This window comes from Bubalus kerabau, chromosome 5 (genome assembly GCF_029407905.1).
Source record: "Bubalus kerabau isolate K-KA32 ecotype Philippines breed swamp buffalo chromosome 5, PCC_UOA_SB_1v2, whole genome shotgun sequence".
In the NCBI taxonomy this organism is placed as follows: Eukaryota; Metazoa; Chordata; class Mammalia; order Artiodactyla; family Bovidae; genus Bubalus; species Bubalus kerabau.
This window is the reverse complement of record NC_073628.1, coordinates 19,941,115-19,960,254: the sequence shown is the minus strand read 5'-3', so window position 1 is coordinate 19,960,254 and position 19,140 is coordinate 19,941,115. Positions and strand designations below refer to the sequence as shown.

Here is a 19,140-nt window from a genome sequence, read left to right as displayed (position 1 = left end):
GTTTGTTCAAACTCATGTCCATTGAGTCGATGATGTCATTCAACCATTTCATCCTCTGTCACTCTCTTCTCCTCCAGTCCTCAATCTTTCTTAGCATCAGGGTCTTTTCCAGTGACTATTAGCCATTAAAAAGAATGAATTAATGTCATTTGCAACAACATGGGTGGACCTAGAGATTGTCATACTGAGTGAAATCAGACAGAGAAGGAGAAGTATCATATCGCATCCCTTATATGTGGAATTTTAAAAGAAATGAGATAAATGAACTTACAAAAGAGACTCACAGACTTAGAGAAGGAATTTACAGTTGTCAGGGGGGAAGAATGGGGGACAGGGATAAGTTAGGGGTTTAGGATGGACATGTACACACTGTTGCATTTAAAATGGATAGCAACAAAGACGTACAGTATAGCACAGGTAAGTCTGCTCAATAATATGTGGCAGCCTGAATAGGAGGGAAGTTTGGGGGAGAAAGGATACATGTATATGTATGGCTGAGTCCCTTCACTGTTCACCTGAAATATCAAGGCATTGTTTAATTGGCTAAACCTCAATACAAAATAAAAAGTTTAAAAAAATAAAATAAAGAAGCTTCCTCCTGAGGTTCCTAAAAATCTTCACAGACATTGTCTCATTGGCCCTGAAGTAAAATCTCTTACCTTTGAGAAACTTGACAAGGAGGAGATTGAAAAATCATCTTCACTTATTTATGTACTTCTTAGCTAAGAAAAAGATGGGCCATGTCTTTTTCTGATGAACATGAGGTATTCTGATTTGAAGGTACAAGTGAGTGTGGAGATGACCTCAGCTACTAAGAAGATGTATTAAGTAAATGGAATAAACCATAAATTGGTAGCACGCAGAAGCACCATCCAGAGCTGAAAGCGTTAAGGCAAGGCAGCATTAATCTCTGTTGCATAGGGAGATATAAGACTTCAAAGCCTAGTGGCGTGAATGGATTGAAGAATTATACAAATATAGACAAAACCATTTTGATCTTTTGCTTACACAAGCAAAATCTTTTTTTTCTTTTTTTTTGGTTTAGATGTTTAAAGGATCACTTTTTCTCATCTCTTAAAACTTTAAGTCCTTAAGTCTAACCTGTGAACAACTATAAAATTCTCTGTGCCGCCTCATGAAATGGGTGAAGAGCCAAGACCTGTGTTTATCCTTGGAGGGACCTGAGATGCCAAGCAGAAAGTGATGGCACACATGCTATTCTGTCTGAGACCAGAGGCAGTGCCAAGGAACACCGCCAAGATCAAGGGCTGTTGAGTCAAGATAGGGAACACAGGGTCAACGTCATCCTGCCCAGGAGGAGAGCCTGGCAACTGCAGACCAACTCCCATCCTTCTCAGCCCCCATCAAGTGTTACCACGTCTCACTCTGTGTCTGTCGGTGTATTTCAGGTGAAAGATACAGTGTAGGCAACAAAACAAACATTTCCTTTATTTCTCCAGTATTATAAAAATAACTTGCCTTAAAGCAGTGTTCTCGGGTAAAGAGATATGGAGCAAAAAAAGTTGCATTTAAGTTAGTTTCCAGTGGCTTTTCACACTATGCACTTCATTAGAACAGAGGTTGAAGAATTTGACTGCAATATGGGAGACACAGGAGACGTAGGTTCTATCCCTGGGTTAGGAAGATCCCCTGGAGGAGGAAGTCACAAAACCCACTCCAGTATTCTTGCCCGAAAAATCCCATGGACAGAGGCACCTGGCGGGCTACAGTCCAAAGGGTCGCAAAGAGTTGGACATGACTGAGCAGTAAATACACACACACAACATGTAAGCATCCTGAAATTTCTTATGCCAAGAATTCGTCCTGGGAGAAAACAAATGCGGCTTTTTGGTATCTGGATATATTATCATAACCTGATCTCTTGAGAAATTGAACTTACTGTCAGAATCAATCATTTCAGGATCCCTAAATTAAGGTTTTACATTTTGTATCAAAAATAAACAAACAAAAGTTAGCCAGTTAGCAAGGACCAATGGAATTTGTGAGAAACACAATGACTCCGGCACAGTAGAACTGGGGTATGGACTTGGAATTTGTCTGCTCCTTGGGAGAGTGGATCCTGTTCACCAGAGGGCAGCACTGTGAGCAGCAAGTCAGGACTGAAAGGAATTCTGAGGAGAGGAGCTTCTGTGAGGAAGAGTTGAGGAGAGAGGCAGCAGATGAGGAGGAAGAAGCCAAATGCGGCGCAGGGCAGAACAGAAGAGGATGATGGAAAGAGAAGACAAATGAAAGAAATTACATCGTGTAAGAAGACTGACTATAGAGAACAAACGTATGGACACCAAGGAGCAGAAGGAGGGTGGGATAAATTGGTTGATTGGCACCTATATGTATATATATATATACACTGTTGATACTATGTATGAAATAGGTAGCTCAGGTGGTGAAGAATGCCTGTGATGCAGGAGATCCTGGTTCAATTCCTGGGTTGTGAAGATCTGCTGGAGAAGGGAACCCACTCCAGTATTCTGGCTGGCAGAATTCCATGGACTGTATAGAATTCCATGGAGTCATAAAAAGTCGGATACGACTGAGCAACTTTTACTTTCACTTCACTTCATGAAATAAGTAACTAACGAGAACCTGCTCTATAACTCAGGGAATTCTACTCAGTGCTCTGTGGTAACCTAAATGGGAAGGAAATTCAAAAAAGGGGATATGGGTATATATACGGCTGATTCATTTTGCTGTATGATAGGGCTTCCCACGAGGCACTAGTGGTAAAGAATCCACCTGCCAATGTAGTTGGATTCCTGGGTTGGGAATATCCCCTGGAGGAGGGCATGGTAACCATTCGAGTATTCTTGCCTGAAGAATCCCATGGACAGAGGAGCCTGGTGGGCTACAGTCCACAGGTCACAAAGAGTTAGACACGATTTAGCACACGTGCACACACACACACACAGAAACTAACACAACACTAAAACAACCGTGCTCCAATAAAAATTAAAACAACAACAAAGGCTGACTAGTCCACACACCCTCTGTCCATTTGGTTCACACTTCATAATTAAAAATCTTTTAGGTCCTTTGTTAAACAGCCAGGTTTTAGGGGTTAAAACCCCTAAAGGCAAAGTGGAGAGAACTATATACAAAATGAAGACATAAGTAAAGAAACCTCGCGTGGGCCCCTTCCTAGAGCTTAGTCTTTCTGTCGCTGGAAAATAAAGTCATTCAAAATGACTGAAAAGTTCTGGGACTTCCCATAGAACAAGAACACCCAGTACCCACATAAGCCAGGGCTGCTGTGAGGGCAGATGACACAGGATGCAGCCTGCACCCAGTTGCCTCAGGCCCTCAACTCCACCCTCAGTCTCAGCCTCCATTTACGTTCCTACCTGAGCCATAGTGCTCAAGGCCGGTGGGCACTTCCTGAGTAGCTGTCTCTTCCCAGAACGGGTAACAAGCTCTTGGTGGATGATAGGCCGACTGGAAACCACAGGCCATCCGGGGATCTTCATAAGAGTTGAGAGGTCCCTGCCTCTGTGGCCAGGAAACAAAAGGAAATATATTAAGATTCCTTAATGGAACAGTAACTATCATCCATAAGAATTATTCATAGATAACAAAAGACTATTTTTTAAACTAATTTTTATTGGAGTATAGTTGCTTTACAATGTTGTATTAGCTTCTACTCTATACCAAAATGAATCTGTCATATGTATACATATATTCCCTTCCCTTTGGGATTTCCTTTTCATTCAGGTCACCACAGAGCATTGAGAAGAGTTCTCCGTGCAATACACTATGTAGAACCAAATATTGATCACTACCCTCCCCCATCCAAAAAAAAAAAAAAGACAGGAATGGGAAAGGTTTCTGACTTGAACTATGTATACAGTTATTTTCATGCATTTCCTCAACCATTTGAAGAACTTTTTAAATTTTCAAATAAAGATCCATGGTTAATCACAAGGCAGAACCTTGGTCATCTTTATATAATCCTGGCTTTTGTCTTTTATTTTTTTTACTGTTACCTTAGTCTATAAAAACACCATGAAAGATATTCTTATAAGACATTCCAGTATCATAGAACCAATAGGTGACAAATACCAAAGAAAAAAACAAAAAAATGTATTTACTTAATAAAATTGCTCTTTGTTAGTTAATCAGTGTGTATAAGTTTTATTTCTTTCTTTTTAAAATATTTATTTATTTGGCTGTGTCAGGTCTTGGTTGAGGCACGTGGATTTTCCGTTGCCGGGCACAGGCTTCTCTGGCTGCAGTACATGGACTCAGTTGCCCCAGAGCACGTGGGATCTTGGTTTCCCGACCAGGGACTTGAACCTGCATCCCTGCATTGGAAGGCAGATCCTTAACCACTAGACCGCCAGGGAAGTTCTGTGCCTAAGTTTTAATGATATTGATAGCTAGATTAGAATTTTCATTTTTCCCATTTGGGCCCTTGTTCAATTCTCTATTAGTTTTTGTAAAATCCACAAAATATACTCTCTAAGAAGGACAAATACAGTATGTGGGAAACCATGGTTTGCAGCGCTTAAGGCCCCATTCTTTGAAGCCAGGGATACATAGATTCAAATCCTGGCTCCATCACTTACTAACAGGGACCTAGGCCTGTTCTTTTATCTAAACCTCAGTTTACTCAACTAAAAGATGGGAAAAATAATACCCTCCTCATAAGGTAGGAGGAGTGAATGGAATAATGCGTGTAAGAAAACAATACTGGATAAAGTTTACTCTGGGGCTTTTCTTCTTCCAAGTGGGTTAAAGGTGCTGAGAGTGGCATAAGACCCTGGGACTGAACGGGGTCACATCGTCTTCCTATATGTTTGAGTGCTAAGTCACTTCAGTCGTGTCCGACTCTTTGTGACCCTGTGGACTCTAGCCTGCCAGGCTCCTTGGTCTATGGATTCTTCAGGCAAGAATAGTGGACTGGGTTGTCATGCCCTCCACCAGGGGATCTTCCTGATCCAGGGATCAAACCCATGTGTCTTACATCTCCTGCATTTGTGTGCTACGTGCTTCGTCAGCCAGTCGTGTCCAACTCTTTGCCACCCCATGGACTGTAGCCCACCAGGCTCCTCTGTCCATGGGGATTCTCCAGGCTAGAATACTGGATTTGTAGGCAGGTTCTTTACCACTAGCACCATCTGAGAAGCTCCAAATTACTGTATATCAAAGGCTCATGCCCTCGGCTTCTGTTACCAGGCAGCTCTTGTGAGGGCCACGTGAATATAAACAGAGCAATGGAGTTTGGGACCAAGACTGAGGAAAATCATCATCAAGAACACTCAACTGAGCTTTCAGTCATCAAAAAAACCATTTTGCTGACATCGTATTTTAACACTGCAAGCTCTTGCAGCAACCACAGTAAGGTTTTCTTTTGAACCCCAAGGATAAGCAGGTCTTCAACAATTCTTTACAAGAGAATCAACTTGAAGCACATTTATTTTCTAAATGAGCTGTGTGTTCTCAAAATCCATCCCCATTTTTTCATATTTCTCTAGAGTCTTTCTCAAAATTCAGTTTTAAGTATCAGAGTCTTAGAAACAGGGTCTGGGTGGGGAAATTTTGTCATTGAGTGGTATAAAGGAGGACTCTAAGTGACCTGGCCCTGTCCTCTTTTGGAGCAGTGTGCATGGTTTGCTTAAACCGGAAAGTCCTTGTAAGAAGGCAGTGGGTGGTACCAGCAGGATCTTTGTAGAGAGGTGGCGGGTGATTTGGTCCAGGCCCTGCTAAAGTGGTGGGGACAAGAGGAGAACTTGGGACTCAAGTGTCAAAGTTGACGTTTTCTCTGCTAAGGAAAGACCCCAGAAGGTGAGGCATGGTTTGCAAAGAGGCATTGAAGGAAAATGATGAGTGCCCTGTAGAGGCAAGATGGAGGGCAGGGGTAGGTGGCGAGTTATGGGTAAGCAAGACGATTTTGGGTTCTAGACCTGGGCCATTGCCACCTGGCTGCATGGTGAGTCAGCCCACAGCTTTGACAAACAACGACGTACAGCAGCTCCTTGGGTTTCATGATTAGCTTTATTTTTAGTGGAGTGCCTCCTGCCCCCACACCAGGTTCCTTGTTGTCAGGGAGGGTTCATTTATTATTTTATACAGGAAAGTCTATTTTTAAGATATATTTCCTCCTTAACTGTCCTCAGTGGTGCCAGGGGACCCTATTTTTAAGAACGAGAAGGAGATAATGCATCAAACCTACCATGAACCACAAACATCTTTGCTCACAGAGACTCCTGGGAGCATCATGACACTTGTTACCTAAACACCTGCCTTTTTGTTCGATATTTCACAAACTGACTTAATACCTATTTCATAGAGTATGAGAATGACATTTTTACTCAAGAGAACCACAGAGCCAGTTCCAATTCATTATGAAACCTTCTCAGTTGAGGAGAAAGAAGCAGGTTATCAACAGGTCAGAAATCTGGGCAGCAAAGCCCCACTTCCATGCTTGAAAAAGGGCACCACCCAAAACAAGTTGAAGTCAACATCGTCCTCCTGGCTTCTGGTGAATGGAAGTGAGTTCAGGAGATGCCAGCCACCCTCACGACCCTGTCATAGTTTAGAGAACCCATCTGATGGGTCCTCAGTCATTCATCCCACAAGTGATTACTGAAAGGAGCTAATGTAGGTCCCACACTGCTCCATGCTGATCGGTGAGCTAAACACGGTGAAGAGACGGTCACATTTAATCTTCACATTTAATCCTCATAACTGTGCAAGATTTACTTTTTTATCTCCATTTCACAGAAGAAAAAAACTGAGGTTTTTCAGAGAGCAAGTAAACATCCAAAGGCCACACAGCTAGTAAAATAATGGAGATGGAATTCCCTGGAGGTCCAGTGCTAAGACTCTGTGCCCCCTCTGCCTGGGGTCCGGATTTGATGCTGCGACAAAAATCCAAGATCCCATGTGTCGGAACTAAGACCCGGCACACCCAAATAAATAAATAAACAGACATTTTTTTAAAGAAAGAGTTCTAGCTGAGACCTACTTGATTTCAGATTGTGCACCGTGAATCTTCTGTGGCCTGGATGGCTCGGGAAGGGAGGCCGCTGTCCCATGACAAAATACTAAATGGATTATGACAATAGACGGTCATGAAACAAATCTGTATCACACCACCAGTCTATGCCAAGTATTATGTTAGATGCTAAGAATAAAGTATGAGCAAGACATGAACTTTACCCTCTGAAGTGCACAAACCAGTAAACAGGAAATTACAGCGAGGGGATGTGACAGAGTGAGGCACCGATGTATACGGGCGAGGAGAGTGGCAGCAGGTAAGACTTCCTGGAGGAAGCAGATTAAGGTAATAACTGAAAAGTCAAGTAAGACTCAGCCTAGAACATTTGGTGAAGGGTCTAGAGAACAAAAGATGACACTCCTAAAAGTGCGAAGGAACACCTACACCTACGTAAGGAAGAATAAAAAGACTGAATGGTGACAGAGAGAAAGACATGGCAGTGACAAGTATGAGGGGAAAGCATGCTCTTGGCAATGAGAACACCTGCAGTGCAGGGCAGTTAGTAAGAATGGAAGCTGGAGGGACCGTGCTGCGTGCGTGCATGCGTGCTAAGTCATTTCAGTTAAGTCTGACTCTCAGACCCCGTGGAGTGTAGCCTGCCAGGCAATGATAACACCTGCAATGGAGGGCAGTTAGTAACAATGAAAGCTGAAGGGACAGAGTTGAGGGTCATGAAAACCAGACCAGAATCTGGCTGCAGGAGAAAGGAATTCGAGGTGGTGTTAAAGGTAGTGGCATGGTGAGTCAAGATGTTCTAGAAGGACGCATTTGATAGGGCTAAGTAGGATGGAGTGAGCAGGAGCAGGCGAGGAGGCTGACAAGGCAGCAGCTGTGCCCTGCAGAGCCATACTGGGGCCTCGGTACAAAGGAAAAAATCAGTATTACTGATCCTAACTGTATTTAAATTTTTTATTTCTTATAATAATTTTTGCATTGATTTTGATGGTCAGAAATATTACATTCAGGGAATGTTAATCAGAGAGAGCTATCTCAGAGGTCCACAGCTCAACACCAAGACCTGGCTCTACCCAACTGCCTGCTGATTCCACGGCTGGAAATCTCAGGCTGAACAAATAGTGAGACAGGAACACAATCCCACCCATCAAAAAAAAAGAAATATTACATTCAGATTTGTTTAGCTTGAGTACTGAGTCTGGGGGCAGCCCTTAGGCTTTGGCCCCATGTGAACTGAGTGAAGCCAGTTATACAGTCAAATGCTCGATCACTGATCTCCACCCCCAACAGTCCAGTTATGAAGAGTTGAACTAGGGTCATGAGTGTGGAGGTGAAGAGGAAACAAGAAATATAAGATATGTTTTGAAGAAAGAGTCAACATGATTTTATGACTCAGAGGAGATGGAAAGTGGTTGGGGGCAAAGATCCAAAAAAATGCTTAGATTGCTTGCTTCTATAATAGGGAAAATGGTGAATTTAAGTACATAGGTAAGAGGTTGGAAGAAAATTTCACTCTTGGTTGTGCTCAGATGGAGAGACGGCAGAGCAGCTAGGGGAAGGTTCCCTTGGTGGCTGCATGACAGAAGACAGGAAAGGATAAAGGTGGATCTATAAACATCAAGGATCTAGTTAGTTACAGTGTAGAGTCAGTGAAAATGAAAGTTAAAATAAAAAGAGAAAGGGTCAGAAATGGCTCTACCACACCATCCAGCAGTTCTATTTCTGTGTACTTATCCAAAGAAAACAAAAGCACTCATCTGAAAAGATATGTACCTCCCAATGTTTACTACCACATTATTTACAATAACCAAGATAGGAAAGCAACTTAACTGTACACTGATGGATGAATGGATAAGAATTATACACACACACACACATATACATACACTGGAATATTATTCAGTAGTAGAAAAAGAATGGAATCTTGCCATTTGCAACAACAGGAATGGACCCAAAGAATATTTGCTGATTGCAACAAGTCAGAGAAATACAAATACTGTGTGATTCTACTTATATGTGGGGTCTAAAAAAATAAATGACACACAACAAGTAAGCAGTAACAGAACAGAAAGAAACTCACAGACGCAGAAAACAAACTGGTGGTCGCCAGAGGGGCGCGAGAGGTGAGTGAGGTAAGCGAAGGGGACTCAGAGCAGTTATCAGATAACAAGTCAGGAGAATGTAAAGTACAGCCGAGGGAATACAGTCCACACATTGAAATAAATTTATATGGGGATGGTTATTAGACTTACTGTGGTGACCTTTTCATGTGTAATGTATAAAAATATCTAATCACTATGTTTACTTGAAATTAGCATAATTTCGTAATTCAATTATACTTCAATTTTGAAAAAACCGGGTCTGTAGAGTCTCAGGCCATTGGGAGGAGAAATGAAGGGGAAATAACAAAGAAGGGTCAGTTGAAGACACGGGACGAAAAACACCAAAGTGTTCAGTGAAAAGGGCAGAGCTTCAGAAAGTGGACACTAAGAAGAGGGTGGTATCCAGGCAGCCTTAAATGGCCATGTGCTCCTGCCCTGCTCTGGGGCCATCTGTGATGAGCACCCTACCCCAACCCCAGTAATCCTTGTGGAGGTTTCAGAGGACATGAGCCTGCAACCTAAGTGCTTCACTTTTCTGATCCTGGAAAGAAATAGCATGAAGTTCTGAAGTCTGGAATCTACTAGGATGACAGACACACACGCGTTCCTGCTCCAAGATAAACCACCCCTGACACCGCCAGCATAGCGACCACCGCCCCCTTCTGAAGTCAGGGCTTCATCTACTGTATTATGTCACTCTCACCCCCTATGCTTCTATCAGGGACCTGTCTCTCCTCCCCACTCACCCAGTTCTCTCCCTATGGCCGATCTTCACCCACCTCCCAGCCCTGCCAAACCTCACAGCATTGCTTCTGCTCAGAGTCTTCCTCCCCTCTGCCCCCAAAGATCTCTACAATTAGGAAAAAGGGAAAAGGGAAGTAGATTTTCAACACTAAATCAAAAACAGATGGAGGCTGCGTGTCTATAGGAGTTCGTTTCTGTCTTGAGCCAAGCAGCCTTAATTGTCCAAGTGTTTGCTCCTCAAACCCTTCCGGATCTTTCTTGTGTGTGTGTGTTACAAAAAATTCTGTCAGAGTAAATCTGTCTATTCTTTAACCAACTACACAATCCTGGGCTTTAGCCTTAGTACCATACCATAAGCATACAAGACACATAAATACTTCTAGATGCTGCAACTTAAAAAAAAATGTGTATTTCCAGAGGCAAAGCTGACTTAACACTGAATGGATGGGTAAGGGAATCTACAATCCACAGGAGTAAATCTGTATCATTCTAGGCCAGCATTGATATTCATACACTCCAGTAAGAAGATGAGAGACTGGAAATCAGGAAGCCTGGGTTTGAGTCCTGCTCTGGGCTTCCCTGGTGGCTCAACTGGTAAAGAATTTGCCTGCAATGCAGGAGACCTGGGTTCAATTCCTGAGCTGGGAAGATCCCCTGGAGAAGGGAACGACTATCCACTCCAGTATTCTGGCCTGGCGAATTCCATGGACTGTATAGTCCATGGGGTTGTAAAGAGTTGGACACTACTGAGCGACTTTCATTTTTACTTTCTGGTCCATATAATCAAAGCTATGATTTTTCCAGGAATTATGTATGGATATGAGAGTTGGACCATAAAGAAGGCTCAGTGCTGAAGAACTGATGCTTTCAAACTGTGATGCTGGAGAAGACTCTTGAGAGTTGCTTGGACTGCAAGGAGATCAAACCAGTCAATCCTAAAGGGAATCAATCCTGAATATTCATTGGAAGGACAGAAGCCAAAGCTGAAGCTCACTCCAGTACCTTGGCCACCTGATGTGAAGAGTCGACTCAGTGGAAAAGACACCCATGCTGGGAAAGATAGAAGACAGGAGGAGAAGGCGACAACAGAGGATGAGATGGTTGGATGGCATTACCATGAGTTTGAGCAAACTCCAGGAGATGGTGAAGGACAGGAAGCCTGGAGTGCTGCACCCATGGGGTTGCAAAGAGTTGGACACGGCTTAGTGACTGAACAATGACTGCCCCTAAGGAGCTGGTTAGTCTCCAGCCTGTTTCTTAACCTCCTTAAGCCTCTGTTTCCTGAGGACACTGGCCCCAGTGATCGCCAAGTTCCTTTGCAAATACAAGTCTCATTTTTGCTGATCCCTCCACATTCTTTCTCCTGACCTTGTGACGGACAACCTTCATTTGATAAATAACGACTCCAGGGTGGGAAAGCCTAGAGCACCAGAATTCGTCATCGTTTAGATTCATGCCAGGCCACGTCCCCTTCAAATGCATTAACACCTTCAAGTCGTTTGTCTTCATTCTTCCCTGGAATATGCTCACACACCATTTTGCCCCCACATCCCCTGTTTTTTCAGTAGAGAAAAATGCGGTTAGGAAGTACCTAGCTGCTGAGCTGTCCAGGGCTCTCACATACTAGGTGCAAATTTGCGCAGTAAGTGGGGAATTTCTCATCCTAAACCCTTTCACTTTGTTGCAGGCAGATGCCCCCTGAAGCCAGCCTGACCAACTCCACAGACATCTCATTGTGTCTGAGACTCCTCTTCTTCAGAGGATGTCAGACCAGCCAGCACCTCTTTTTACTCACAGAGAAGTGCTTTCAGCCGCCCTGGGGAGGGGTTTGGGGCAAACTGTATCTGGCCCTCAGAAAAACACTGGGGCTCCTCTGCTTCAGGGGGACACGTGGGACCTGCTCCCTGGAGAAGGGAAGGAGGCAACACGGAAACGCCCCCCACCTTCGGCTCTCCCACCAGAGGAGAGGGGGCCAGGGTGGTGTAGCCGCAGGAGAGGCAGGAACAGACAAAATAGGAAACTCTCAAAGGGCAATTTAATTTTAGATTCAAGGCCAGGAAATTGTTTTGAAAACAATAAGAGCGATGGGCTTGGGTCTTGGCAAAAGGGCAGGTCGGACCACTGCAGACTGCTGAGAGAGAAACGAATCTAAAGCACATAAAGAGCAGAGACGGGACTGTCAGATTCCGTTCTCCATGAGAATCTGTGCTTAGCCTCCAAACGGGCCACCTGGACCACAGCTGAAGCCACCTTGAGATGCCCCCCGCCCTGGGGCTGCAGATCAAGTCAGGGGAGGGGGACAGTGACCAAGGGTGAAGCGCCTCACACCAGTCTGAGACCACAGTTCGCTCCACGCAAAAGACATTCTCTTGCTGAGAGGTAGCGGGTGAGATCCTGTGTTATCCATCAACTTCTACTCATTAACGGGAACCCTGAGACTCCCAGTGGCTCCATGGGGTGCCAGCCTCAGGCATCCAGCCCAGAGCTTGGAGGTGAAGGGTGGGCCTGACTCAGAGCCTCCTCAGAAATGGGGAGAACCTCCCATGGAGAAAAACCTGGACAGGAATTTCAATTTGCTCAGAGGTCTACAAAATGGAGTTCTGTGTTCTTTTTTTTCCCCCTAAACCAAGGAGGGTAAATTCACCATGAATAAAGCATACAGATACATCAGTTCAGTTCTCACTCAGTCGCGTCCAACCCCATGGACTGCAGCATACCAGGCCTCCCTGTCCATCACCAACTCCCAGAGCTTACTCAAACTCATGTCCATGAAGTTGGTGATGCCATCCAACCATCTCATCCTCTGTCATCCCCTTCTCCTCTAGCCTTCAATCTTCAACCATACGGATGCACGAGTTGGCATAAATTCTTATCCATCCCCACATTTCTTAAAAAGGGTCAAGATGGGGACTTCCGAAGGAATTCCCTGGTGGCCCAGTGGTTAAGGTTCTACTTCCACTGCAGGGAGTCTGAGCTCAATTTCTGGTCGGGGAACTAAGATCCCGAGTGCTGTGTAGCAAGGCCAAAAATAAATTAAATTTTTTTAAATTTTATTTTTAAAAAGATGGGGACTTCCCTGGTGGTCCAGTGGTGAAGACTTCACTTATCAATGGAGGGGTGCAGGTTTGATCCCCGGTCAGGAAGCTAAGATCCCACATGCCTCATGGCCAAAAACCCAAAACATAAAGCAGAAGCAATATTGTAACAAATTCAATAAAGACTTTTAAAATGCTCCACATAAAAAAAAAATCTTAAAAAAATATGATCAAGATGCACTTAATGATAAGGACTGTCCCAAGCCAGCAGCCGGAAGATCCAGACCACACTCCAGCTTTTACCAGCCTGTAAACTTGGGCAACTTCATTTACTCTCTTAGGACCTGAATTTCCTGATGCTGGGAGACGGTCTCAAGGTTATGGTCTGGCTCTGAAATTCTCTAGCTTGTGCTGACTGAACCCCATGTCTTAGAAAATCCCCACTTTCTAAGATGCTAGAAAAATCTCTTTTTTCCTTCACTTCTTCTGACTATCACTAAGAGTTATGGTTATAGATTATTTCTTAAACATCATGTTCCAGTAACCTCCCCGGAGGTAAAGCCAACACCACCCCAAGCAACGAGAAAAAAAAAAAATGCTTTCTGGTTTCCATTTACATTCTAAATTTCTTTTTCTGTCTTCTCATTTCTCTAATCAAGGAGAAGGAAATGGCAACCCACTCCAGTATTCTTGCCTGGAGAATGCCGTGGACAGAGGAGCCTGGTGGGCTGCTGTCCATAGGGTGGCACAGAGTTGGACACGACTGAAGCGAATTAGCAGCAGCAGCATCAGCGTTTCTCTAATCAGGGATTCCTTATCCATTGCTCTCCAGGATCCCCAGAAAGAAGGAAAAGGTGTGTATGCTAAGCTTCATAGAAATAAGAATCAGCCCTTCCCAACTTCCCAGAACTACAGGGACAACACAGACTTCCCTGTGAACACATCCTAAGGCATGTGGGGTGGAGGTGAAGAGTGCTAACAGCAAAGGCTGAGAATTGCTTCCCAAGGAAGCCCAATTAAACTGCAATTACTCGAGATAAGAGAACCAAGTCTGTTTACACAATGGGGCTGTAAACCACCAGCCCATTACAAGAGAACTTTGATCTGGGGGCAGGGGAGCTATTTCTGATCCAGGGTAGAGAGGAAGCAAGGAGGTTTCTCAATAAGAGAAATATGAATGGCTCCACTCAACCCAAAGCCCCATCTTGTTCTGGCCGCAGCCTTGTAAGGACAAAATCAGTGGAATCACGTCCATCTCCCTGGGTCCATCTCACACAATCGAAAAGTCTAGAGAAAAACAGAGAAGAGATGGTAAACACAGGGAAAGGGAATTAACTGAGGTCATATTTCTGGCTGGTGTCACAACGACTTGACATGGTAAATTATACCCTGTGCCTGTTTTACAGATGAGAATACTGAGGTTCGGAGGAAGTCATGTGCCCAAGGTCACGTGGCTAAGGAGTAATAAATAGACCAGAATTTAACTCAGGTCTTTCTGACTCCAAAGCCTGAGTGTTTTCCATGTTATTGGATTGGCCAAAAAGTTCCTTCCAGTTTGTTCATAAGCTGTTATGGAAAAACCTGAAAGAACTTTCTGGTCAACCCAATGTGTGGCCAGGCTATGTTCCACAGCAGTCTGGCCCAAGCCAGGAGGCTCAGGGCCTTCCATGTGGTCTGACACTCTGAACAGTCACCCTTGCCTGGCATTTTACCATAGAGTAAGTCCCCTACATAGGAACCTTCAAGTTGTGAACTTTCAAAGACACAAATGTACATTCCATCATCATCAGGCATGAGTGACATTACAGCTTGCCCCCCCCGACCCTGTCTCCTATTGCAGTCTACTCCCTCCTCTCCATCCTCCAGGTAGTAACTCTTCCTGTCTGTTCACTTGATGCCAGCCCTCGGATGCCAGCTGTTGTATGGTACTGCTGTACTTTCCAGGGTACTGCACTGTAAGATTAAAAATGTTTTCTTTTTTGTGTTTGTGTTTTATGTATTAATTGTATGAGAAGTGTTATAAACCTATTACAACACAGTACCACAGAGTGGATTGTGTTAGTTGGGTACCTGGGCTAACTTTGTTGGAGTTACACATAAATTGGACTTACAAACGCGCTCTCAGAACGGAACTCATTCATATGTAGGGGACTTACTGCATTCCCAAAGGCCTGAGCTCCGAGAGGAGGTGTGTGGGCAGTTGTCTATTCCTTCCCTCTGAACAGTTCAAGGTGCTTCCTAAGCGAGAGTGACCCAAGGACCTCCTCCACACACTGGTGAGGGAGCCAAGGACAGGGACATGCTTGGTCCAAACCAGGGGCAACCTGCCCCGCCCATTCCTGCCCTGCCCCCAGCCCTGAAAGCTCAGCAATGTGAAGGGGAGGATGACGCAGGAGAGGACCAGGGGTGCGAGGGACTTCCAGGCGCAAGGCAGCAAGTTCTCCAACCAGCATAACAGGAAGGAGTGCTTCCTCCCGCTGGATGAAAGGGTCCCTGACACACAGCCCATATAAGTACCTGCAAACGTCACCCCCTCCCACACAATGGCCAGACAACTTCCAGAAGTGTTGTTTCCCTGCCTCCCCCGCTGTGACATCACTTCTTTCATGAAGGTCTCCCAGGAGGCTGACCTTCCAAAGGGGAGAACTTGTGTCCTGCTTTGCTCAAAGGGACCCCGAGGCAGATAATGTATGTTCTGCATACAATGGCCCTTACCCGAGAGATGGGATGAATTTTGCAACTGTTGCTGTGATTATTTTAAGCCTTCTCCTGGTACAGCAAATAATCAAATCATACTAATGCCAGCTCCAATTCTCAATCAAGGACTCTGAGACTGAGTGGTCTTTGAGGGTCTAGAAAATATTTGTGTCTTGGTTTAGAAGATTGTTTCTTAGACAACTAAAGCAGTCTGTTTAGCAGAAGCCCTCGTTTCTGCTGAATATAGTCTCACTTTTTTTTTTTTTCTTTTTTAAGATTTCCCTTTCAAACACAAGGAGTTACACTCAGTACCAGGCTTCCCAGGTGGTTCAGTGGTAAAGAATCTTCCTGCCAATGCAGGAGATGCGGGTTCAATCCCTGGGTCAGAAAGATACCCTGAAGAAGGAAATGGCAATCCACCCCAGTATTCTTGCTTGGAGAATCCCAAGGACAGAGGAGCCTGGAAGCTACAATCCCTGGTCAGACACAAATTAGCAACTAAACAACACATGGTACTACCCTTCCTTCAACCCCGATCTTGTGTCCTTTCTAGAGCACGTCTTCTCAACCTTGGTGCTGCTGACAGTTGCGGCTAGGCAATTCTTTGTCGTGGGGAATTGTACTGTGCAGTGTACAATGCTTAGTTGCAACCCAGACCTCTCTCCTCTGGATGCCAGCAACATCCCCACTCCCCAAATTCTGACCATCAAAAATATCACCAACAAAATCACCCCTAGATTTAAAAAATCCACTGGTTTTCCTTTTACCCTCAAACTTCCCATTCTGGGATAGCTTCTCTTCCTGGTGGCCCAGGCTAACTAATGCAGAGACCAGGGCGCCAGGCAGGAGGACTTGGTTGATTGGATTAAGTACAACTGGTTGAGCTTCAGACGACAAGACTCCAACAGAACTGAGAAGACTCAGGTGCCTGGGAAAGACTCTCGTCTGGGAAAGTTCATGAAGCTGGGCTCACTCCTCCAGGAGACCTGATTGGGACTGAAAGTTTGAGGTTTGCTAGTTTTTCTGCTAATGCCCAGAGCTTATATTCTATAGGTGATTTACAAATTCTTTCACTGTCATTATAGCCCAGCCCGAAGTTGAAGGTTATCTGTCAGAACGAGTTCACTGAACTTGGGCTTGGATCCATCAACTTTATTTATCTAATTTTTTAAATAACGAAGACATAGACGAAGAAGGCAGAGGACTTCCTGGTTGTTCAGTGGTTCTGAGAAATTTGCCCAACTAGCTCCAGTGGTGGAGAAACTGAGCCCCAGAAAGAAGTTGTGAGCCTAAGTACTGTAACAATAACATAGCAATTCGCTTATGTAACTTTCTACTTTTACCCAAGCAACTCTGAAATATCGTATTGAAAAGAATCCCAAGGGTTGATAATGTTTTTCAGATATGGCTGTTGGGGGTGGGGATAAATGAGTTCTTTGTTTTGAAACCAGTGGAAACAATTCAAAATGCATTAAAAATACCAAGTGTATTCAGTTGAGGGTGGGGTCTTTAGTTGAAAAGACACACTTAGAGTTGTTTTTTAGGTTTTTTTCAATCTCATACAATTTCCAGATGCCCTGTCTAGGATAACTTAATGTTATACCTGCAACTTATGTACTTGTACTGCGATTTATTTCAGTGCCTAAAATATACTAAACACAAATTTGCATGGCATTGCTAAACAAGTTATTAATCTTATTTAACTGGATTACAATATTGGCAAAGAGAATTAACGTAAGCTGCTTTTAAATCCACTTTTCCAAGTCAATGACACAGTGTGCCCTGGAATCACAGTATCCTTATTTAACTAATCTTTACACTATCATCTTTAAGAAAGATTTAGTGTCATTTGTGCTGACCTTAGATGATAACTTCTTCATAAGAAGCAGAAGCAGTCTTTTCCCTGGCCAAGTCTCCAGCCATATGGACCTTAACAAGTCCCTCAGCAATTTCTACTAAGCAGAATGGAGTGATTTTTGGTCTGAACTTGGGTGTGTGTGTTTTAAATATATATTTCTGATGTAAATTGTACTCTAAACATTTCCCTGATTCTAATTTTTTAAATATAGTGAATGGTGTTTATATGGAAACAGAAGCCACTTAAAAAAGAAGAAATATGTGTCACAGAACAGTCAGGGAAGAAAGATGTATTCATCGCTCCTTGAATGTGGAATAGCTTTTTAAGTAATTATTTTTCTAATATTACAGATTAAAACACATCAAATCTTTTGACAATTATAGTGAGAGGTCGTGGCAAACGGAAGGGTACCAGGGTTAAACACTCTGCAGAGGAGGCAGAAAAGCACTCTGGTCAATTGGTGTCTATTTAGACCGACAAATGTATTTGGAAGGATTAATGCTAAACTTATCTGTCCATTTCCAGAGTAAGTAATAAATGATGGCCACCCCTGTAAAAATACACACAGAATTTAGAATCAACAGTTAATGATTCATCAGCTGCTATTAAAAGTTCACTTCACAGTGGAATTGATGAATGATGGCATTTTGGGATCTTTCACACATCATATTTATAAGGAATTTAGCTAAATATTTCTACAGATCACCATGTAACTTGGGTAAAAGCCTTCTTCCCTAAGAGCAAAAAAACTTTATTTAAAAAAGAATTTTAAAATTCTTCTTACCCCTCTTTTTCTAGGACTCAGGAATTTTCCCTATCAACTTGTCACACTTTATTTCCAGTTTCAAATTCTGTGATTAGAAAAACTTGTATATTTTAGCTTTTATGTATGAGGACCAAAACAAGCTAAATTATGCTAAGAATAGGTCTAAGGTACATCAACGTGCAAAAAATCTTCAGCAAATGAACTGAGCTGTGAAAAATCACCTGGCTTTAAACATTATTCAACTTTGAGTCATATTCTCTGCAACACAAGCATGCTGAAAAATCTTCCTTAGCAAATCCATCAGTCTTGGATGGTTCACTTTATGTGGTGATGAAAAGACAGATAATCTGGCAATGTAGTCCCTCCAAAAGATGTAAAGCTGATTCCAGCTTGGAGTTGGGTTCTGGCTACTTCTATCTAAGAGAGATCAGAGAGCAGGAGACCCAGGGAGGGGAGGATGGGGCCTGGGAAGGGCCGGGGAGGAGTCCTACTTACCAGCACTGCAGGTCGAGCCGCTGAATAGGTGGCAGGGCCACTCACTGCAGAATCCACAAAGTAGCTCATCATGCCGTCAGCACCTGCGTGGGAAAAAGCACTCACTGAGCTGCTGGGCAAAGAACATGTATGGATGAGAAACCAAAGAAGGCCTAGGATCAGATCTCCTTAGAAGCATCGAGGTCACTTGTTTGTGTTATGGAGAAAGAAATGAAAATGTAGAAAAACAAAGAGGGGGTTTCCCTGGTGGTCCAAAGGCTAAGAATCTGCCTTCCAAAGTAGGGGAAGCTGGTTCGATCCCTGGTCGGAAAATGAAGATCCCACATGCTTCAGGGCAGCTAAGCCAAGGCACCACAGCTACTGAGCTCGAGAGCTGCAACTCAGACAGGATGAAGCCAAATAAATAAATATTTCAAAAGATAATTATAGAAAAACAAAGCGACCAACAGGGAGCAAGGCTGACTCCTGACTGC

At 43.7% G+C, this 19,140-nt stretch overlaps 1 protein-coding gene across 2 annotated transcripts in view; it reads right to left on the bottom strand.

Moving 5' to 3' along the window:
* The window catches only part of ETS1 (ETS proto-oncogene 1, transcription factor), a 138,549-nt gene that overhangs the window by 105,156 nt on the left and 14,253 nt on the right, over positions 1-19,140 (bottom strand). For both annotated transcript variants that reach the window (XM_055581203.1, XM_055581197.1), the window contains exons 2-3: positions 18,668-18,750; positions 3,360-3,504 (exon numbers count right to left, since the gene is read on the bottom strand). In XM_055581203.1, the coding sequence (XP_055437178.1) occupies positions 3,360-3,504; positions 18,668-18,739 (217 nt within the window). In that variant the 5' untranslated portion in view covers positions 18,740-18,750. The remainder of the gene's footprint in view (positions 1-3,359; positions 3,505-18,667; positions 18,751-19,140) is intronic.